We start from the raw sequence: 23,801 nt of genomic DNA on the forward strand, positions 1-23,801 counted from the left end.
GTTTTATTTTTTTGTTTTCGTTTACAGTTTGACTATTGGAGCATTTGCATGGTGTTTATTTTGCACGCATTCTGCATTTCTGTTCTTTTAAATCACCTTCTGGAAGTTCCAGTTGACCAGTTGCAGATCAAATACTCTCCACTGGATCTAGCAGGGGTAACTGGTTGACCAGTTGCAAATGGTCTCTAAAAGATCTAAAAGTGGCAATTGGTCTTTTCTAGGTAGCTGTGCACCCCCTTCCCTTTTTGGGATCCACTGTGTCCCATGACACACCGAATTCCATCTGCGGTAAGAAGTGAGTGCTATTCATTTGCCCCAGAAGTTCAGACGGAATTTGCAAGGCAGAGACTCTGCATTCACAAAGAATCTAAAAATATTGATATATTTTTCCAAGTGAAAAGACTGGTGCTCCCTGCCTTCCTGCATCATCCTGTGCATGGGCCAGGGCTGGAGCCATTGAGGAATGAGTAGAACTGTGCAGGGCGTAGGGGAGACTGTAAGGTTGCAGAATTAGACACGGGGCACAAAGGTGGCATGCTTGTTGGCATAAACGTTTATTTAACAGAAAATAGGGAAGGACCCTACCTGTCCCTATATCTATGAGGGGGTTTCCTGCCTCAAATAAAACTACAGATGATCTCCGAACATCCGTCAAAAGTAAATAGTCCTCTGTCTTATGTCCCAAACCTAATTCCGTCCCTTACACTTCAAAAGAAAAACTATATAGCAGGTTTTGCCCTAATTCCAAAAGGGAGGCTACTTACTTCCTTCCTTCCTTCCTTCAGGGTGGTTTTAGGCAGTAAATGATGGGTGAATATCCTTCCCGTGGCCGTCACTAGGCCTTTCTATGTAGTTCCACAGAGAGGGGGTTGAGGGGGGTTCCCTTCCCCAGGCCTTCTCGGGCAACTCTTCCACCAAGATGGGGAACATGTCTTCCTTCCCCAAGCCTCTTCCAGGCTCTTTTTCAACAGTCGCAGTGATATCTGGATTTTTACCAGAGGATATTTCTCTCTTCCCCTGGTCTTCTCTCGACTTTGACTAAAGAATGTTTCTCTTTTCTGTTGGTCTTCTTTTGACCTTTACCAAAGGATATCTCTCCCCCACTTGGTCTTCTCTTCTGGTTTTATGGGTCCCAAACCCCTTTCTCAGGTTTAAAATGTTTCTTTCTCAGGCCTGGTTCACTATCCTGCAGGCATGATCTTGTATGTATAACTCTCCAAAACTCTCAACATTGGAGTTCCAGACACCTATCTCTTTTGTGGATTCTTAGGGGTGCTCTCTCACCCAGTATGTTTTGTTTCTTTTTTTGGTCCCACTGGGACGAGGAAGAAGGTCCTGCACTCCCTACCAACCACAGCCCTTAAGGGTTCCCTGTGCCTTCCAGGACCCCCTCTGCGTACCTTCTGACTTGGTCAGCGAGGTTCCTCAGCAACACCAGCAAGCTTCTCTGGCTTCCCCTGGGCTCTCGCGGTCTGCTCTCGGTGTCTCTGCATGCTGGTTTCTCGCCATATGTCGGGTCTTGCCTGTACCACTCGGATGGCTTGCTTCCTACCACCAGACATTGGGTTTCTCAGCGTTCAGGTGAGCCCTCACTCCGTTCAGCCTTTCTGGATGCTGACTTCCTTCTTTTAACGTCCTTGCTCCCCAGCTTGATGCTTCGCTGGGGCAGGACTGACTCTATGGGGAGTCCTTCGTCAGTTTTTATGGTAAGCTTTCTTTCGAATCTCGGATAGCTAGTATGTTTGTCTTGTTCCACATAGGGCTTTTCATTGCCCTGTTCTTGTTCGTGTCAGTACTTCTGGAGCCATGCACTCTCACTCTTCCTCGTCACAGTACTGTCTATCTGCTAGGCAGGGTTGCTATGCATGAAGTAACTAACAGAAGGAAGAGGAGACAAAGAAGTTGGGGGTGCTTGGGCCCTATCTGTGTTGTTGGGTGAACACTGCATGGTGGCTACCATACCACATTCTCCCTTGATAGTCTTCCCTTCTTCTGCGTCTGAGGTCCCCTCCCAGAGGATCCTCCCGCCGAGTACCACCCTCATGAGTCTCTCAGGTAGCAGCCTCAAGCCTTGCTCCCATAGGAAGGGACCCCCTCTGGGAGAGTAGTGATGACATCAATGGATTCGTTAAAGACCAAGCACTGGTGACTGAGCTTAGACAGGAGACCAGTACCCACATCAGGCAGGAAAACCCTGGTGCACTGTCGTGTATCCCTTTCCTACAGCTTATGTTTGCGTTATTCAGAGGGCTTCACATCGTTTTCCTTGATGGGGACACCCCTAGGACTTATTGATGTTTATCCCTTTACCCACCCTGACGAGAGTAAAGTCTTTCTGGGCATCAGTCATCACGGCATGCCTTCACTCTAGAATTGCACCTTTCACGTTCTTTGTACTGTTTTGTTAACTATGTGCAGCACTTTGGCAAACGCATTTATAAATAAGAAGAGTGCAGTTTATTTACCGAACAGTTAAAGAGTGCATTCCTCACTCAAGTGCAATGGAGCACTGCACATTTGGAACAAAATAGATCCCAATAATTGGGCCAGAAATTAATTTAGTAACTTGGGAAAAGTTCATAATTCATGTATTGCCCCTTGATGGGGAGAGAGTCAAGCTCCCACAGGAGGAAACACTCTTTTTCAGGGCAAATACTTAGCCAAGACGGGCCCTGTGTCCCTGCTGTATCAGCACTGGTCCCTGTGAGACCTAACCACTGCTGTAGGCCACCTTCCAGGCAGACAGTACTGTCCAGCCTTGCGATGGCTGCCCTACGGTGTGCTCCTTTCTCCTTAAACCCCTGCAAGCGCAAGCCTTTCTTTCATCACAGAAAGCAACACTGTGTCTTAAGTGGATGGAGAGGCATCCACCTGCATCCTGCTTATTCTGGGGTTTGGCAGCTAATGATCTTTCAGGGATAGACATAAGGAGTATGACAGGACACTCCTACTCTTCTTCCTTTGCTCTGGGTCTGACTCCTGTAGGGCATAGAGTTGGCAGAAAGTCTATTACCTTTAGCATACGGTTTTAGCCTTTAACAAGACCACTATTATTGGCACTCATGAGGAAGCCAGCCAATCCGAACCCTCCAAAACCAGACGTTAATGGGCAGTGAAAGACTGCGTTTGAAGAGTGCTGCTGGCTGTGCTATGTCCAACTCTAATCCTGCTACTCCTTTCTGCACCTGCCCTCTTTAAGCCCCCGCTCGTTCACCCATCCTTGTTTCCCCCCACCTACCATGCGCCAGTTACCGCAACCATCCTCCTGACTGTTGGCCCCTATAGACGGCAACAAGTAGCTTGCTCTCAAACCTGTGTCGTCTCCATGGCGGCCATCTTGCTTTGGGAAAACGTTTGCTTTAACTAAGGGGCATGCGACCGCACCCCGTCATAAAAGTGAACACTTTTCTTTTCTTCCATCAAGCATCCTATTGGCATCCTAAGCACCATGGCGGGTGCTAATGGCATGAACATCTGCGTTTGCTGGCATCCTTGGCCATTAAGGGCCCAATGCCCCCCACCGTGGCCATTGCTTTGTTCAGGCCCACTTTGGCTCAGGCTGGCGGCCTTTTGATGGCTAAGCCTGTCCGGTAACGTGGGTGTTAACGTGACAGTGACCATGGTTTGAAGTAGTGACAGCTAAAGTGGTTTACAGTCTCTGGATGTTCAGTGGGTCAGCTTTACTAGTGCTGAGGCTGTTTAGTCTGGCCCTTTTCTACCTCTTGCTTCAATCTGTCAAGCCTCAGAATGTGAGTCGATACCTGGTTTTTCGAAATGTTGCCCGGATCCTGCGGCACACGATTGGCACAGTAACTGAAGACACTTTCCTCCACTTCCCCAGATAGTGACTGCTTGCTCTTTAGAATGAATCCCTAGATTATTAAGCGTTACTTACCTGTACGAATGGAAATATTGCATTGATTAATGGGCCGGTCTAGTCGCCTCTCCTCCTCCCCCTCTTCCTGTTCTCCAAAGACTACAATGGTCACAAGACTTATGGAGTCGACTTGCATCAATCAGTCGAAACAAAATGGCTTGCGATACTGAAAGACCAAACCATAAGCACACATTGTTCCAAGATCCTCTGGCAAATTTCCAATACCATTGATTTCCATTTAGTTGTGTAATAATGACACCTACCACAACAGCGCCAAGAGGCGGCGATTCAAGTTACCATTTTGTAAATCTTTATAAGATATGTTTACTGGAAGTTATTCTTGCTTGCCTCCTCTTCGGAAGACGGCATAGTAAGGCTGACGTCATAGGCTTCCGGCAATCGTACGGAAGCCTATTGGTCGTATGAAGGGCTCAGGTATGGTTTGCATTCTTAATCCTTTTTCCTTGGCTTCAGATCCCAGTTATTAGTGAAGTGCCTTTCCCACAGGCCGTACTCAAGAGCTTAAGGCCCTCTTTTGAAGCCAGTACTTTCAACCTACAGTGTGGGCCTTATGTTGCTCGTTGGCTAATGCAACAATTGTGTGGGCCTCCTTCCAAACAACCTTGCCCTGTTGACTCACTGCGGTCTGAAAGCCTACACAAGGATACATAAATCTACTACAAATGTTGCTTTATGCCGATGAATCTTCGCCCTCTGCATGCATCCAAGATGATGCGCGATACCTAGTTCACCGCTTCAAGCCATCATTTTTTTCTGGGTAAAATATATATGAACTCGTTTTTTTGTGTTGTAAACATTTTTGCAACTAGTAATCTATTCAAATTGAGATTTTTTTTTTACTTTTAAGTTCCTCCTTAGATCAGGCCGTAATAATATTAGATTTTCCTCCCTTCTTCGCTGGCATCACTGACCCAGAGACATTTGGGGCATTGTGAGGCTGGAGGCAGGATCCTTACTTTCCTTGTTTCTTGCTGCTGACTTCCGTCACAGCTTATTTTCATGTTTCGCTCTGAGGTGGACTAGGCAGACACCCCAAGCGCAGTCTAACATTTCGCTGTTCCGCGGTGCAGTGTGGCGGCGTACCGCCCCTTGGGTTATGAAATGTCTGCCTAGCCTTCCCTGCTGTTTCATCGAGGAGTGCAAGAAGCCCTCTTTGTCGTTCCACCTGCCAGGAGCTCATTAGAAGATCCCCTATTGTAGGCCTTGTGTTGTGCCTATTTCCCTAAACGGGTTTAGGGTGATTCCCAAATGGAAACTATACATCACCTTATGCAAGCTAAGTACTGACTGTAAAAGGCTCCAGGTCATATGTCATGGGGAATGGAGACCGTAAAAGCATGGTTGCTACGTGGCTGACATTTTGTACAACAAAGCAAGGGGAAGCGCAGTAGTCCACTGTTCAGGAAGGTTCGATTGAAGCCAAGCGCAAGGGATCTTCCTGTTGGCATTGAACCTTTCAGGAGTAAAGAGCGAATAGGCAGGTGAGATGCACAGGCAGAGCGAGTGCTGCCTGAAATTACAGCTACAGCTTCTGGTGCCCTAGACTCGTACCTAGGGAAAGCACAAAGTGCTTCATATGCGTGTCGGTAAGAGAGGAATGTGCTTGCCTAAGGCCTGTTCTGCGACTGTGTTTTTCAGTTTTGGCTAGTAGGCAGTGCTATAATTAGATTTCTGGTGGTAAACGTTAGTGCATGTTGGCCAGGTCAAGCAACCAGTCTCCTTTCCTTTCCCTCCTGCATACATGGGTGAAGAAGTTCTCCATAGCTCTGAGCTGCGCCCCCAAATGGCAAACTGTCTCGGGGGCATCATGGGCTGCAATCTGAGGGAAACTCATGATGACAACAAATAAGACAGACAAAAGCGATCACAGTTCAAGTGTGTTTATTCAACAATAACGCCGTATGCAGGTTGGAAAAATGCCTATTGGGTTTGGGGCCTCTCGGAAGGGTAGGTTTTGGAGGGTTTGTTAAATGGACGAGAATGACTGGGATGAAGAACAGAACATAGGGGGATGGTGGGGACGGTAGTGTTCTGTCTTAGCAGGTTGGGATTTTGGGAAATGACAATCAGGGGGACGGGAATATTTATTTATTTATTACATTTGTAACGCGCACTAAAGCTCGCGGGCATTGAAGCGCTGTGAAACGGTGCATAGGAAGGCTTGATTAAGGGTTACAAAAAAGCTGCCCCAGAAGTGTTCTTAGACATGAATACAGTGTTACATATGCGAAAGTCCCACGTAGCAGACAAAATAGGTACATTTATATGAAGAGACTAGTCTTGATGGTCTTACGAAAGGCAGTATGAGAGTCAATTTGTCTGATATGCGGTGGAAGGGAGTTCCAGAGGTTGGCTACCATAGTGCGGAAGCTGGTGCCACCAGCACGCACTCTGCGGGTTTTAGGCACAGTGATCAAGTTGGAGTAAGCCACTCTGGATGGCCTGGATGCACAGGGTTTCGAGAATCTCTGGACGAGATACTGGGGGGCCTGATCGTGGAGACACTTGTGCGTGAGGGCAAGAGTTTTAAAGATGATTCTTTCCTTAATCGGTAGCCAGTGGACCTGATGCCTAAGGTCAGAGATGTGGTCCCCAAGTGATAGTCCAGTGGCGGCCCTGAGGGCATTGTTTTGGACTAGTTGAAGTTTAGCAAGGTTTTTACCTGAAGTCCCTATCAGAAGGGCATTGCAATAGTCCAATCTTCAGCCAATTATTGCCCTGGCGATTGTGAGGCAATTCTGTTGGGAGAGGTACGGTCTGACTGCGTTGAGAAGTTTGGAGTAATAGGCTGAGGAGGATGCAATGGCATTGACCTGCCTATTCATGTTCAGGTTCGGGTCCATGTAGACACCCAAAGTCTTGACCATTTGGGAGACGAGGATAGGAATGTTATCTATGGTGAAGGAATTGTATTGCTTGTCCAGCTTGCCCAGGGTGGACGGGGAGCCAATCAGCAGAAGCTCGGTTTTCTCACTGTTGAGGCATAACCAGTTTTCTGCCATCCAAGATTGGATCGTAGAGTAGATGGAATTGAGCGTGTTCAGGTCGGACAGGTAATCCCCCCGAGAGGGGGATAAGCACCTGAGTGTCATCAGCATAGTTCGTGTATGAGATGCCCAGGATGTCAAGGATCTTGAACAGCAGCCTCGTGAAGAGGTAGTAAAGGGTTGGGGCGATGCACGATCCCTGTGGGACGCCACATTGGATGATGCTCGGGTCAGCGCAAGAAGAGTCGGAGAAGACCTTCTTTGCTCTTTCCTGCAGGAAAGAAGTTATCCAGTTTCAGGCAGTGGGGGAGAGGTTGGCTGCGGTGGCAAGATGGTGGCAGAGGGTCTTATGGTCCACCAGATCGAAGGCAGCTGTTAAGTCCAGAAGGAGGAGTAGAGCAGGTTTGCCTGCATCTCTTGAGGTCATCCATCTGATTCTTAAGGTCAAGAAGTGCTGTTTCGGTGCCATGTCGTGCCCTGAAGCCTGACTGCCAAAGACCAAGAAGATGGTTTTCTTCAAGGAATTTTTGTACTTGCAGGTAAGCTGCTTTGTCCAGGATTTTTTAGTAAAAATGGGACAGTGGTAATGGGCCTTTAGTTCCCTGGGACCGATGGGTCTAGGGAAGGTTTTTTTGAGGAGCGGACAAACCCACGCTTCCTTGAGCTCAGCTGGAACATGGCCAGACTTCAACGAGGCGTTAATGAAGGAAGTGATGAAGGGGACAAGGGAGGGGGCACAGTCCTTATCACCTGAGCTGGGCAGACGTCCCCTTAACAATTGGAGGGTTTGATGGATCTAAGGAGGGCAGCGACTTCAGTTTCAGTCATTTCCTTATACTCAGAGGGGATTGGCTGGTGTCAGCTGCTGGAGTGGGGGAGCCATGGTTTTTGGCAATGAGGTTGTTAAGTGCCTTTTGGATGTGTAAGGATCTTGGCGTGAAGAGTGTCCAATTTATCCAACATGGCGGATTGAATTTTGTTACACCAGGCTTCATCTTTTAGGAGAGTGGGAGGAGGGGAGGTAGGGGTCTCCAGCTCTCTAAAGATGGTGAAGATTTATTTGGTCCCTGACTTGGCATCCGAGATCCTAGCGTTGAAGGAGGACGCCTTGGCTTAAATGATGGCGGTTTTATATTCTGTGGATAGGGCCTTGAAGGCAGCTTTGGTGGTGTCCTTGGGGTTATTCATCCAGGCAGTGAGTGCAGCTCTTCTTTTGGAACGTAGCTGTAAGAGCTCCTGGGAGAACCAGGCGTTCATATGCTTAACTCTTTTATCTTTTTTGAGGGTAAGTGGGGCTACAGTGTCCACGGCCATGGTGATGATCCTCTTGAAGTCATTGGCAAGTACTGTTGGATCATTAGAGAAGGGAGGCAATAATGCAGGTACCAGGAGATGTTTAGTGAGGTTCTCCTTTGTGAGCTGCCGAGAGCTTCTGGTGAGTGCGGCAGGGAGCGGAATCGCTGGCCTGGGAGGCCCTTTTAGATGTGGCGATGTCAAATTTCATGCAATGGTGGTCAGACCAAGGGATAGGGGAGATGTCTTTGACCTCTAGGGTGCAGTTGTGGTGGGCAACCCAGTCTAGCGTCCGCCCTTTAGAGTGGGTGGGCCTGGAGATAGATTTGGAGAACCCAAGATTGGAGAGAGCTTTTTTGAGGGCAGTGGCGTGGGAATCCTTAGAATCATTGAGGCCGAGGTTAGTCACCTAAGAGGATAACTTTGGGTGAGCTTTTTAGATTGTCTGGGAGTGAGTGGATTAGGGCTTTCTGGAAGTCAGTGCTCAGTCCAGGAGGGCGGTAGACAATGAGGAAGGTAATGATACAGTTGGTTGAATAGCAGGAATAGCTGGGGTCGTGACATGAACAAAGGGGATTGTGGGAATTGTAATGTTTTGTCTGATCAAGTTGGGGTGCGGAATTGATACTCAAAGGAACGGAAAGAAGGATAGGGAGTATTCGAATGGAGACCGTTGAAACAAAGATTCTGGGAGTTAGGCTTTTTGGGTGTAACCTGGTTTGTGACCTTAGATGAATGATTACGTACAGGGGGTTTGTCGGATCGGGGCCAGAGAGATCGAACGGGAGGAAGGGAGGCAGATGCAATACAGCCCATGAAAGCCTCAGATATCTCGCCCTTCTCTCCTTCTCTTGCACAATACTGCGTCTCACCTGGGGTATACCCCCCGTGCATAACCCCTGGTTCCCCTATCAAGGCGATCCTCCCCCACTGGTCCACCTCCAGGAACTGGATCCAAAAGCAAAGGGCGTGTCCTGGCCACTGGTATAAGGGATTCTTGAGGTCTTACTGGGAGAACACCCTCAGGTTTCTGACAAATCTCACAATGGGGATTCTCTTAACCAGTTTGAAGGACCTTTGACAAAACCCAGCTAATTAATTGTTGCAGTTAATTGACAGTGGGATTTCACCAGGCCCTCCATCATTTGGAAGCTCAGCAGTCATAGATAAGAGGCATGAACAATCTCAGATAAAGGTATGGCGTTTTTGTTGGATACAGCCCTTTCGGAGAAAGCTTTTAAAAATCTTTCCTAATATGGTCTGTAAATTTCGCACTGCCATTTAAAGGTTCGTACAGTTTTCACAAAATCTTGTACTGCAAAATATAATGTGTTGTTGATAATTTGTGTTATTATACAGTGCTTCATGCTTCTTTCCCCTGCTTCTAAGCACTATAATAACAGGTGTTGCTATTACCCTATTTGGTGTTTATCAATTTATCAACCATGGAAGGATAAATCGCCTAATATGCGTTGCCGAGGGTATCCATTCTTTAGAAATGCAGACTGGCACCATGCAAGAGGCAAGTACGTGGCTTGTGAGCCATCTACCAAGACAATCGGTCTGGATAATTTAACGGAAAACTGGTCCATAATCCAGCTGCACCACCAAGGTCAACTGGAAAGACACTGTGTAGAGTCTTGGTTCATAGAACATGCAGCATAACCCTGAGAAACGTATAAACTGCTACTCACCCTAAAAATTGCTATAGCATCTGTGCTCTTTCTCGAGCTCGCCATGCTGGCGTTGGTTACTTTGTGCATTTTGCAGCTATGGCAAACTGACCTAATTGAAGCACGCAAATCAAGCTGGACCAAGGACCCTTCCAGTCTCTCTCCAGAACTCATGGCATCATGGTTGCTGTCAGAAAAATCCTCTACAAGGCGCCTGTTCAAACCCCATTATTTAAGATCACATTCTTTGATGGTCAAGATCCCCTTTCCTGCAGGTATGAAGGGTGCTACCCTGACTGGCCTAATCCCCTCAAATCAACTGTATTCAATACCTCTTGCACGCAGGTCAGCCCATTGTAGTCACACTAGAGGTCATCCAGGATTATGCAAACTGTCTGCATTGCACTCATTCTCAGCACCAGCTGGTTTTGTACCGAAGACTACGTTGGATCATCATTTGAAAGGGGAGCGGATTCTGTATGTTGCAGAGAAAAATTATAAGCTTGATCTCCGGAAGACTTTGAGATTGTGTTGGTCTCACACTGAGACTACAGGAGGTGCCTGTTCGTTGCTCTGAATTCACTGTGTTTGAGATTAACACTGTGAATACCCTAAGGGTAGTGCTCCGTTGCTTTCCAGCTGGTTCTCACTTTATAGATCCCATTATAAATCCTCTTGAAGTCTTGTTTCCCATTCACTGATTGGCTTGTTGTTATGATCTGGTGAGATGCCAGTTGTGTTTTCTAGTTCCAAGGATGTTTGGAAACTATACCTGAGACAGGGGTATGCCCTGCTTGAGATTATTAGAAGAAAGAGAATGGTGGAGAGAGCGCAATATTAGATCAAAACCTTGAGCCTGGTGTTCCACGGTAGCTGTTGGGGAGGCCTCTGGTGAGGGTTGTGACAAGACCTATCTTGAGTGGAAGAACGGGGTGAACACAAGTTAAGACCAAACCGTCGCAATGGAAAATGAAGCAGTGCAGCCAGGCTTCAGTTTTAGGAAAGGATGGGCTGGTAGCCAAGTACAATTCGTCCCGTACGTATAGTGGCGAGTCAGAAGAAGGACACAGACCCTTAGATGACATGGTTCAGAATATTTTATTAATGTAAGGTCTAACCTTTCCTATCTCTGAGTGGTCCCTAACTATCTTACTAAGAAGTAAGGTGCTCGTCCGTCCATCTGTCGTAAAAGTCCAAATTAAAGAATTCCACTGTCCAAACCATCCTAACTGCCCCTACCACTATATAAATTAACTGAGGCTTGGAGAATGGCACCCTTCTCCTTAGGATACTTCGAGTATCCGTTTATAGGGTCTGCATTGGTACAGGATCCTTAAATAGCCTCTCGTGATTCCTGGATCAGTTTTGTAACTCTTCAAATGGACTGGTGAGTTTTCCTTCTTCTTTGGGCATCCCCATTTGGGCTTTCTTTCAAGTTGTATACTCCTGTTTGCGATTCTCAGCGTATCCCTGGATAGGCTTGTTGTTCGGGTGGGCTATGTGACCTGGATTATTATAGCTCAGTTCACTTTGGTCCATTTGGCCTTGTATCTGTTGTATTACTGCCGCCTTTACCCAGGGTATAATGATCACTGGTTCTGGTCTTCCTTTATTCAGCTTTTCGATAATACGGCCTTTTGTATTATCACTTTTTAAGTTCATTGGGTTCAAGTTACATTTTGTCTCTTTTCCCTTTTCCCAGGGTATGATGATCACTGGTTCTTCTCTCTTTCTTCTCCTTTTCAAAGGCTGATTCTTTGTTATTATCACATTTTAAGTTCACTTGTTTCAAGGTTAACGTTGTCTCATAGCTATTACTGAGACATGGTGGGTTTACGGTATAATGATTCCCTCTTCAAGGCCTCCCGTAACTTTGTCGTCCCGGGTTACCTTCGGTTCTGAAGGAGAACTGCTTCTGGAGTCGGAATTCTACTTGTTTGTGCTGGACTGCCGGTGCCTTCTCTTCATAGGCGCTTCCCCGTGGTCTCGCTTAGCTTTGTCGTTACTCGTTTCTTTGTGGTGTCCCGGTGCTCGGATAAGTAAACGGACACCCTGTGGCTCTACGCCGTCGGTGGTATCGGCGAAGTTCTGTGCATCTGCTGTCCACCACTGTTCCTCTTCCGTAGTCTTGTCACCACCTATTTGCGGGCTCCTGCCCTTCTGGCTTCACACGCTTTGGGTTCACCGTAGCTTTGGCGTCTTGTCTGGCAATCTTGAGAGAGTTTGAAACTTGCAGGCTTCCTGATTTCTCCTTCTAGCAGGTGTTTTGCAGCTCGGGGCCTCCCTGAGTTGACGTGTGCCTTCTTCCGTCCTTCCTCCTCGTTCTCTGGCTCATCGAGTGTATGTCAATCAACGTCCTCGTCAATGTGGATTGGTGATTCTGATTTAAAGGAGCATATCCTTTCCCTATAAGAGTTTCTTTGTCACAGTCTTGATGTTTAGCAGTTTCTGCTATTTGAGAGCATGCCATGTAGGCCATAGTGTGCTCTGCTTTAGAGAGTGCCTCACTGCAACGGGAGTCCTTGTCCCCAAAGGGGGGGGGTCTATCCCGGTGCGTTCACACTTGCTTTGTCACAGCATACACAAACACAACAAAATTCACCGCAATTAGTCTACTGTACCCAAGAAAGCAAGTATGTAGCAAAAAATACATTGAAGTAAAAATACATTTATTCCGCCTCACTACAAGACACAGTATAGAAGAGTAACCCAACAAGGAAGGTCTAGGCCTATATGAGTCTGAAAAAGGAAGGTGGAAAAATTAGAGCCTTATAGGAAACTGTCCCAAAGGGCCAACAGAACATACAGTAAAATCAGCCAAGTAGTGCCGAGCCTGAACAGATCCCTCTTCACCTCTGAATACAAGTGCAAACAGAATATCTTATTACTGTAACACAGTTACTTCTATGGCACATAGTGAACTGCAGTGCTTTATTATATTAAAATGTATACTTAGTCATTGGTACCTTCTAAATGTGGTCTTTAGTCTGAAAACTTCAGGGCCCTATGGGGGAGAGAAGAGAAATGTCTCCACTCAGCTATGTAACTTGGCATGTCACTTAGAATGGGTTTAAGAAGTTTCCAAAAGTTCCCCCATAAGAGTCAGTGTTATCTGAAGAATTTACAAAGGTTCTTCCCTAGGCATCAGTGGGACATCTTTTATCATTATTATAATGAATACAGTATTTATTAGGCGAGGACCTAACTTGGGGAAACAACGGAGTGCTTTACAAGTCATAAGGGGAAGTACACTGCGAGGGAAACAGCGATCCAAGGGAGCGGGGAGCTAACAGAGGGAGGGCAGGCAAATTTGGCAGCAAGGGATCCACAAGCGCCCAGAGGAGAAAACATGGGGTGAGCAAATTGCCCAATCTCAGGCTAGGTGGGGCGTGGAAGGGGTAAGGACCTAGGTGTTGAGGAGGAGCCAATCCATGAAGAGGAGGATCTTGAGTTCTTTCTACTCTGCAGCATGATATATAAGGGGTGTTCCCTTGACGCATGTTGTTAAGCATGTTTCCACTGCTTCCTTTTCTGGTTGTTTGCAAAGGGATATGGAGTATATATCTATGGGGAGTCATTTATTGTGACAAGATCTATCCTTTCATTGTAACTGCTGCGGTAGGTCAGAAGAAGAACACGGACTCTGATTAGAGATTCCGCTCATTATTTTATTAAAGAATAAGATTAAGCCTGTCTTTCCTTATTCTACAAGGTTTCCCTACCTAACAAAACTAGCTTCAGTCATCGGTGAATGTCTATAAATGAAGAACCGTTCACTGTCCAACTCTAACCCATCTGACCCTACCACTATTCTTAGCAACCTAAATGGAGAAGAAGGCCTCCCTCCTCATGAGGTGTCCTGAGTTGGCTTTCAATCACTCGTCAATAAGCGAACTTTAGATCATCTCTTGTAGTCACCTTTATCAGTTCATACAGTTCATGTAGTGCGGTGTGACTTTGTACTTCTTTCCTTGTTGTCCTTATAATGATTGATCCTTCTCTCCGTCGTTTGGCTCTCTTTGCCAACAACTACTGTTCTCCTCTGGGAAATCTCTTAATAGTTCAATTGCCTTGAACCTGCCATTCTCAGGTTTCGGGGTTACTTTCCCAAAGTTTGTTTTCTTAGCACATTTCTCTTGTCTGTCTTTTGGACCGTCTATGTCTGATTGATACTCTGTTAGAACCTTTCCAATGTACCTGTCTTTCAGACTTCCTTTCACTACTTGTATTGTGTTTTCTCTTTCTTGACTGTATTGAGGATTCTCATTCACTCGTAATATATCTTTATTCTCGTGACTGTGAGGAGTAAGAACATTCCAGTAATGATTTTCATTCACTCTTCTTATGGTTTTGCTCTTGTGACTGTGATGGGTTTGAGCAATCCAATAATAACTTTCATTCACTCTCGTAACTGGGACGAGTAGGAGCATATGAGTAATGATTCACAGTCCCTTCCCCGGATAGCCCTTTATACCTTTTTACCTTCCGTGGCAAGGGTTAACATCACTGGGTTCTTCACACGCTGTGAATCGCCTTCCTTTCCCCCATTACTGGCGTCTCGCCAATCTCGATCGGTTTCTCTTTCCTTGCTTCTCCATGATGGGTGGTTTGGTACTTGGGAGTTTCCACTCTTCCCGAACACGCTGTATAGATATGGTCTCGGCATTGTTGGTTGGACTCCTGCTCCACCATAGGGAGTCCCTGCGGTCACGCCACCACTCAGTGCTTCTCTTTTGTCTCTTCAGAACGCTGTGTGTCCATTCTCCTTTCTTTTGGGCCATTTGCTACCGAGCATAGCACTAATGACAGCCCACACCTCTGCTTGACTGCAGAACGCTGCACGTCTCGTCTCTGCTGCTTGCAGTCAGCGTGTGCCTAACTTTGAACCTCGCAGGCTGTTTTTGCTTCCCCAGGCACCTCCCCTCTCTGGGATGCTGTAGCTGGAGGCCTTCCCCTGCGTAAGAAGCCATCCATTCTTCTCCTTCTGTGCTTGGTTCTCTCTTCCTCCATAGGGCTCCTTCTTCGTCCAAGTGGAATGGAATTCTACTAGGACCTTTTCTGTTTCAGGGTGACAATAACACATCCCAACTTGTTCTTCAGAGGTTTTCTCATCAGGCAGACAAACTGATGTCGATTTGAAGGACCTTCTATCCTCCTGAGAACGGAAGTCCTTGTCCCCAAAGGAGGAGTCTCTCCCAGTGAGTTACTGCTTACCCTCTACCCCAAGGGAGGCTATTGGCAGCGGTCTCACCCATCTAGCCTCACAGGGGGGCGAGGGGGCACCCTCTTGGGGAGAAGGGAAATATTTCTGAGATTCGTCACACTACCCTGTTGTCTCAGCCCCCACTACTGTGGGAATTAAGCTCTGTGTATTCATGTGCTGGATGCTGCATGATTCCGTAAAAGATCTCTGCAGTGGCGTGCCTCAGGAGGATAGCTCAGGGGCAACGTAGAAGCAAGACGACGCGGAGCAACACAGGTTCGATCCCTGGGTCCGCGCTTAGAAACCTCTGGGTATTAAGTGCGTTATAAATAACAAATTACAATAACAATCCTTTCAGACATCTGCCTTCAAAATAACCAAGGCACTCATCATTTTCTTCTGAACCAGGTTTATGTGAAAAGGCATTTCATGAAGTTCCCTGCTACTTACCAGCCTACCTGATCAGAAAAACCCAGCATCTGGCTTCAGTCTCGTAGGTAGCAGTTGACACGTCGTCGAATTGTCCAAACCCAACCCCCCTCGCAGTCCGAGGCCTTGCAGCAGTAACCTCTGGTACACATTCACTAGTCTCATGTGCTGCCACCCTGGTCCTGTAATCGCTCTTCTAACACAAAGGTGTGTGGCTTTCTTTTTGCTGTGAGTTATGCTCCTGGGGTTTCTCTAGAGAAGGGGCCTTTGCAACACGTTGCTCTCAAGATATTCACGAGTACAATTCTCGTGATTTGTCCCTATGGACCAAGCTGGCAAAGGCCCATGGAAGTTGCAGAACCAAAACATCTGTAGAGCCAATGGTTGTAGATCCTTACTCTAGATTATACGATGTTTGTAACAGTTTTAAAAGGCGTCACTAAGTGAATGATGTAACAGCAGGCCACAAAAGCCCAGCAGGCACCATGGAAACGACACCGCTTTGTTGGAATCCTTGATGCTGCGGATGACTTATTGGGTAAGGCAGACTGGATTCCTTTCCCCTTATGGCCCATTTTTTGCACTTTGCCATTGGAAGGCCAGCAGGTAAAGCATTTGACATTTTAATGCGTTACTCTCGTTTTTTTTAGTTTTATTTAAGTGTATGGGACATGGGATACTAAACAGCGACATCTTGTGTACAGTAACGCTTTCAATCCGCGGGTCGTGGAAATGAGGACCCATGAGTTTAGGTTCAAAGCTGACGTGTAATATGTGCCAATCATGTATGATTCGTGTTTTCATACTAAAACAAGTGTCTCTCTGAATTGCCTTAACTCTCGCCAAACCTACCCGCTGAACTCTGAGATTGACAATGTGACCAACTACATCTGTGTCGTGCCCTTGAAGGACCTGCGCCTGGGGCTGAGCAAGGTGCAAGTGTCGGAGGAAGAGGCACATAACCTCACAGATGGCTTCAGCCTCCCGGCATTAAAGGTAATTCATACAATCAAAATGGCCGCCTTCAAACTGCGGCCGCTGGAGTTAATGCTGCGATCCTTGTGATCCCAAAGACGGACCATTCTAAGGGGTGTCTGTAATGCACGTGATGATTCTGCCAAGCATTAAAGGGGACCACACGCTCGCACTCTAATGTAATATGAGGCAAGTCTGTGCAGCATGCTAATATCCACAGGTTGTACAGGTATTAAGGCTAACCAGCTTGACCATATCATTGCTCTTACTAATATTCTGCCCGCTGCAGTGCCATCTATGGTGCCTTATGTCTTCATGTTCATCTCGGCGTTACTCTACCATTGTGTCCCCTGACTGGAACATTCACCTCATCCATTTTAGAGAGTTGTGTGTTTGCTAAGGGGGCACCTGCAATCCTATTCATTACCACCTGCAGCCCCTCCACGTCATGCCAGTGCACTCTGCCGCAGTTCCTCATTTTGTATATCCACCCGTTGTGCCTGGAATATTGAGCTCTTTGTCTGTGTTTACTCACAGAGCTATGTTTTCACATTGTTTTGTGTGTACTCTGCGGAGAACTGAGGACATTCTCAAATATGTCTTTATTAAATAATATAAGAATAGGCCCATCTATCCTTATTGCTAAGGGGATTTTCCCTGCTTAAGAAACGAAACTGCGGGTGCTCGTCAGTCATCCAAGAAACAAAAACATGTCCTCCATGCAAAACCTAATTCTATCTGGCCCTACCACCATAGAAAAAGAACCTAAAGACCAGAGCACTGTGCTTCTGGTTAAGACTTCCCCCTAGCTGAACTCTGGGGGCTTCCTCTCAGAGTAGTGTTCTTAGTTCCAATGAAAAGTGTTCTTCGTTCCATTGGGCCCACTCTTTCTTCTATGCATGGCCGTTGCCCCTCCTGCATGCCCCTCTTCTCTGCCCATATACATGGGAGCCCCCATGACCCTTGGCCTTCTCTCCCACCTTCACCTTTATTGCATGTCATGCAAGTGCTCCCAGCTCTGTGGAAAAACAGTGAGGGTCCCCCTTCTCCCCTTCATTCTGCACCCCTCAAAGTCCTCTCCTTCTCCCAAGCATGGAAGCTCTGCAGGCTGCCTGTTCTGCTTGTGTTAAGTTTGTCGTGCACTGAGCTGCCACTGTATGTTGATCCGGTACTGAAACTCTAAATAGAGGGTATGGACTTTGACTAAGGCTCCACACCAAGTATTGGGCCCAATCCTGGTCTTAGACAATCGCCTGGAGATGGAGTCGCCGGTCTTTTAAACAGAAAATGTAAGGCCTGTCTGGGTTCCTGACATTCTCCGCACTCCTGGCTGCTTGGTTCCGTTGTCAGAATTGGAGGCGCTACCTTGTCCCGATATACCACTCCTGCGCACCATGCGCCTAACCCTCGGTTGTGGCTTGTAAATTATCCAGGGAGGAGTTAGTGAGCCTGTCCTTCTGGCTTGACTTGGCTGTCGTCCTCTACCGCAGGAGGACCTGCGTACATATACTGCATTCCTGAGCAGCATCACAAGACTACAGTCGACTAATGATGGCGGGTGACCTGCTGTACTGCCTGAAGTAATTCCACTAGGATTCTTTTATTTCAGGGATCCAGCTAGCATTTAGCAATCATTTTTCTACTTAAGAATCCTTCTTATATTGCATGCAGACTTGATATTATTTAAATTGAGTTAAAGTTATTTTTTGCAGAGAACACTAGAATGTTTATGCAAAAGAATGACATTTCTATAAGGAAACAATAAACCAAGGTAATAAAAATGAAACAATGGGCAGGTTTTAGTCCAATTGCCAGGAACTTTGGTGGGAAGATGGAAACCGGGAACTAATAAAAACATATTTGCCATCCAGGTTCAGAAATATTTTGGGTGCAGATGCAGCCCACCAAGTTTGTATGAAGCCCAGGTTTCTGTACCTGGGCACCACTGTAGACCATATCCAAGCGGATGGAGAGTGGCCAACAAAATCGCCCATTTGCTGGATGTTGAAGAGCTGAAAACCCAAAGAATGAACATCCCCAAACCTCACTACTTCCGACATCTGTAAGAGTGGGAGGCATCCCTTTGGCAATCTCATCAAAGGAGAGAAAACTCTAGGCATTGAAGCAAAAAATAAAAATGAATTATTGTTTAATGGTCATCAAGTTCATAAAATGGTTTGTGCAGACGTTCGCCAAATAATGAGATCTATTGTTATTTTGTTGTGTGATTAGCTTGTGTCTGCTGTTTAATGCTCTGTTAGTGCATCCTCAAAATTGTGTATTCACTTGTTTGCATATCTATTGGGTAGCTTGCCATGCCATTTCACGCTCATATGACTTGTTTTCAGTGACCGCGTTCTTTGAGTATATGCGGAGCACCACCAAAGAACCAACTGGGGCAGGAGCTATGATCTCCAGTAATTAATGAAAAGCAAAAAACATTGGAGGACCATTTTATGAACGTGATGACCATTCAACGGTTTACTGTGATTTTATTGCTGAAATAACAGTAACATTTAACAATTACAAAGTGCAATAAATATTGCAGGAAAAATATAGACATGTCTTTTACATTTCCCATTGTAAAAAATACCTTTTTTCAGGGGACGGGGTGCACTTACCTCTCCTACTCCTAAACTCTCCTTGTCTCCCTTCCCTTTATCTCAATTTTAACCTAAATCTTTTTTTTACACCTAAAACACAGCCCTATGATTAAACTTTCTTGCCTTTATTTCGATATTTTTTCTGCTGGTCGTTTTTTTAATCCTCTAGATTGATTCTAGCAATATTTTTTAATCTTTGTAAATTCAGTCGTTATTATTTCCTGTAATATTATCGCTGGATACCCATTCAACGATTTGATGTTATGGATAGTTTTTCCAAAGCAATTGAAGCGTAGTTCTACAATTGTGATGGTCAAGTTTACCAAAGTTATGTATATGAGATGTAATTATCACTAAAACTGCTCTTTAAAAAATAAACTGTGTGGAAAACGATTAGCCTTGAAAAAACCATGTTAGGCAAAGCACACGCACGAGTGTAGGCAATACAGGCACTGCAGATCTTGAATGATATTTTCTGACTGGAATATTGTTTTTGTATGATGTCTGGATAGTGATACATATTTGCAAACTGTATGCCTCAGACTTCATGTACTAGACAATAGTTGATGATCATATTTTGAAAAAGAAATCCATTTTTATTTTTTTGTGCATCGGCGCCTACAGTTTTCTCTCCTTTGATTGTATTTAATACAATAGGGCACCAGGTAAAGGTACACAAAACTCAAAGGTTACACTTAAAATCAGATTAAATAATGCAACACTCTTCTTGGGCATCCCTGATAGATTCACAATTTGTGCACAGCTAGAACATACAAACAGAAATTGGTTTATTTTTATATGTTCAGTATATAACATTACCTTATTCATATATAATACAACAAAGCAATCAGAAAGGCATTGAAAAAAGCTTCGAAAACTCACAATACACAGTCCTTTGTGTTACATAGATAAAGATTTAAAAGCATTTTAAAATTCAACTGTGCAGTTTGTGTTCCAATTCATTGGACTCTTTCTGTCATCCAGAGCTAATGTTCTTGGTCAGTTGCTCTTTCTGTTTGTTATCCCCATAGCGAGAGATGTTTTTTTGAAAATAGATTGCATAGAGAGGGAGTGTGAGGTCTATTTAACATATTAAAAATAAGAAATGATAACCTATAAAAGATTACAAATGTGTTTTGTAGAATGGTAAAATAAAAGATCGTGCCTCCCCTTTGAGAGATTAAGAGATTTGTATGTGGGTTGCTCATGTAATGAGATTAGGCCTATCAAATAAGAGTGATGATGATCATTTCTGTAGCTCATAGTTTTGCTGTTTAGAAATCAACAGTCCAATATGTATTGTCCCAAATACAACAAATTCTCGCCCTGTGAATTACATTTCAAAGCTTCATGGGATCATATCTGAGGACTGCTAAACCGTGGCAAAAGAGCGTTATCATTATATAGAGCACCTTATCTCTAAAGCCACCAAACATCTAGGCCGCTCAGGAAGCTTTGTGCGGCACACTGCAGGTGCAATTTTCTCAAAGTAAAACTTGTTGGAATATTATCAAGCTGTGTTGCGGTCAAGACATGCATATGTTAATAATGCAAGAGTATTTGTATGGCCTATTATCATGTTAAGTCAGACCTTATATATAATACGAGTACTAAATTACCTTGACGTCCCTATGCATAATTATCTAAATTTGCATATAAATAGCATATACAATTAATTGATTTTACAAATCCAATAGGAATGTTGTCAGTCATTTAGGTAGAGACATAAATTGTAATTTTATGTATGTTTAAAAATTCAAATACATACAGGAAAATAAATGGGACATAGCATCAAAGCAATCTCAAAATGATCATTATGAAATTTATAAAAGTATAATATAAAACTTGGACGAATACTAAAACAATTTACGTGCATTATATCAACAAAAAGAAAAAAAATGAAAGAACAAAAACAACCATTTTAAAATGTATGCAAGTGCAATATACATCCCCCACAATTGCAATATGTTAGATATAAAGCATACAAAGGACATGAGCCATGAGTTATGACGGTCAACATTCAGGTATACAAATTAGTAACTAGCACTTTTCAAGCTATGCAGGTCAACATTCAGCTATGCAAATTGGTAACAATTATACTAGTCCAGATTCTGGAAGACCCTTTTGTTCGAAGGTAACAACCCAAATCCCTGTCTTGGTTTAACCCTTTAGGAGCCAAGGCCAACAATGTATCTATCCAAAACATCTCTCGTTTCGCCTGTAAATTTGTTAAATCTAGACCCCTTGAAGAGGGTTTGACGCATTCCAAAAGGATGAAGGTCATCTACGTGAATGAAAATCCATTCTCTCTGTAATGTATTGCCACTGGAGACTTGATGTTTTGTTGTGTTTATGCTCCAGCTATCTCAAATTGACTTTTCTGGTTTTCAAACCAACGTAATTGTAAGTGGGCACTTCATTCCATACACAACATTACTAGAATCACACATAGTGCAGTCCTTCAGATACATCGTTTTTCCCCAATATTGGTGTTGGATGCTGTCACGTTTGAATACATTTTTGCAATTTGAGCAATTCAAACATGGGATTGTTAATAAAAGGAATTATATAATTGAGCACAGGGAACTGTGATTATTATGGATTGGTATTTGCAATATAAAAGAGGTGTTAGCTCCACTCTGCCGCCTTAGGTCCACTTCACAATGTCAAACAAGATCATGCATATAGAGTGGCATATGTCTTTTCCCCCGGTGGGGTCAATTGTATTGGTGTAATTGGCCTTAATCTCCAGTTTGAGTGTAACTGAAAGCGCTGCACGCAGTTAGAAAGCCACAAGACGCTACACACTACACAGCACACCACCACCGCATCACCACACGGTTGTAGGTAAGGACCGCCCATAAAGCAGACAGGGTACAAGTGTCTTTAATAAAGCCACAATTTCAATATTAAATAAGCACGCCCCGTGCTGACCCAATCTGCCTCATTTTAGTAAAATGCCTTCATTTGCTCCATACTGCCAATCCTATGCAACATGAGGGTTACTGGCCAATGATCTAGCTCCTTGCCCCCAGAAGACATGATTGTACTGGGGCAGAGGACTTCTTAACGCATTTAACGACTGCCTTGTGAGATGTACTCAAGTGAGTGCTAGTTAGTGCAAAAGCCTTCCTCTTCGATGGACCAAAAGCCATAACATCAGACCTGAAACTATTGCAATGATGCATCGACTGTAATAACAAAGTAGTGAAGAAAGAGGAAGTATTTAGTGTATGTTGACTGTCCCTGATGCTACTGCAATGTGGATAGTGGTGTTTGTTGCAGCGCTTTAGATTTCTTTCTTGAGAGTTGGTTGGATGTGCAGGTAGATGTCCTCCTGTGTGATAGACAATAGGATCCTAGTTGACACAAACTAAGGAATTGGTAGGAAGTTGGCCCTTGTGGGAGCTCCACTCACAGCTATTCAGAGTGGAGTGCATCCTCCCGTGAACGAATAACAAGCCGGCATCAGTGTTCTCTGTTATGAGCCAGCTGTACTTAGCGCACTGTTCTTGGCGGGCCGCTTGCTGCAGCTTCCAAAAGTGTGGGGACTAGTTACCAAGCAGATGTGAAGCAGATGTTGCAATGCTTCATCCCATCTTCCGCTGGCTTCATTTTTGCCATAGTTTGTTCTGCAGGTGAAGCAGCACCATGTAGTTTCTATCCAGTCAACCTCTACCTAATAACGCATGTCCAGTCAAGATATTGAAACTTGATGGCTGCTCTGAGGCCAAGCATAATTGTGCCCTTTGGTACATGTCTTCAAACGTGTGAATATTATATGTCGGAAGAGCAAATAATATATGAGAAGAATAACATTAATATTCAAAATCTCCTTAACTACTGGCACCAGAAAAAGGACAGTAAATTGATGTATCTACAGTTATCACATTTTTATATAGCGCCTTATGTTGGATTTCTCCAACTTCCAAGAGCTGCAACAATAAGAGTTATTTCTACTCAACTTATTGATGCTCAATGTGTCGGCCTTTGAAGGATGAAGGGCTGAGTTGCCCTGACAGGATTCAAACCTGTGTCCTGCACGCTGATCTCGTATGTCTGGGAAATATACCTAACTCTGGAATATATATCAGCATCCTTGTGCTCTTCTTCGAATGCGTCACAGCACAGCTTGGAACCCCGAATATCCAACACAGGTGGATGAGAGAAAATTATAGATGCTTCATGAACACCAGTTAACGCACATGATACATCCAATACCAAGAGTCTAGATTCTGATAACAGGCAGGCCCTTCAAGTGTGAAGCAGCAACAGGTCAACCATCATAAGTCTACAGGCATTTTTTGTTACATCAAAGGACCTAAGGGAATGGACACCAGGAAGAGAGAAGGTCATTCACACCCAGGAAAGGTGGATTGGCCAATCACAATCTGCCTTTCCCGTGTGCATTTGTGCCTTCACCGCTCGCTGCGGTTGAAGAAAAAAAATGTAAACAAAAATGGCTGCTGCCATTAAAGTAGAAAAGGGACTAAAAAGAAGGTGGGTGAGGCGCGCACTCCCGGTCCTGGTCAATTGAACCTGTTGCAAAAAATATAATAAGTAGCTGGGTGAAATCCCAAAATGGACAAATATTCACAGGGTTAGATCCCTTCTGCTGCAAATCAGGTACTCAGTAATAACAGGGTTAGATCCCTTGCTGCAAATCAGGTACTCAGTAATAACAGGGTTAAATCCCTCAGCTGCAGTTCTGTGGTCTGTAGTTGTTCTCCTCCTAGCGCT

At 44.9% G+C, this 23,801-nt stretch overlaps 1 protein-coding gene across 3 annotated transcripts in view; it reads left to right on the forward strand.

Moving 5' to 3' along the window:
- The window catches only part of VEZT (vezatin, adherens junctions transmembrane protein), a 373,255-nt gene that overhangs the window by 207,701 nt on the left and 141,753 nt on the right, over positions 1-23,801 (forward strand). For all 3 annotated transcript variants that reach the window (XM_069629813.1, XM_069629814.1, XM_069629815.1), the window contains exon 7: positions 16,332-16,479. In XM_069629813.1, the coding sequence (XP_069485914.1) occupies positions 16,332-16,479 (148 nt within the window). The remainder of the gene's footprint in view (positions 1-16,331; positions 16,480-23,801) is intronic.

The sequence above is a fragment of the Ambystoma mexicanum genome, chromosome 12 (assembly GCF_040938575.1).
Source record: "Ambystoma mexicanum isolate Mex_15411 chromosome 12, UKY_AmexF1_1, whole genome shotgun sequence".
In the NCBI taxonomy this organism is placed as follows: Eukaryota; Metazoa; Chordata; class Amphibia; order Caudata; family Ambystomatidae; genus Ambystoma; species Ambystoma mexicanum.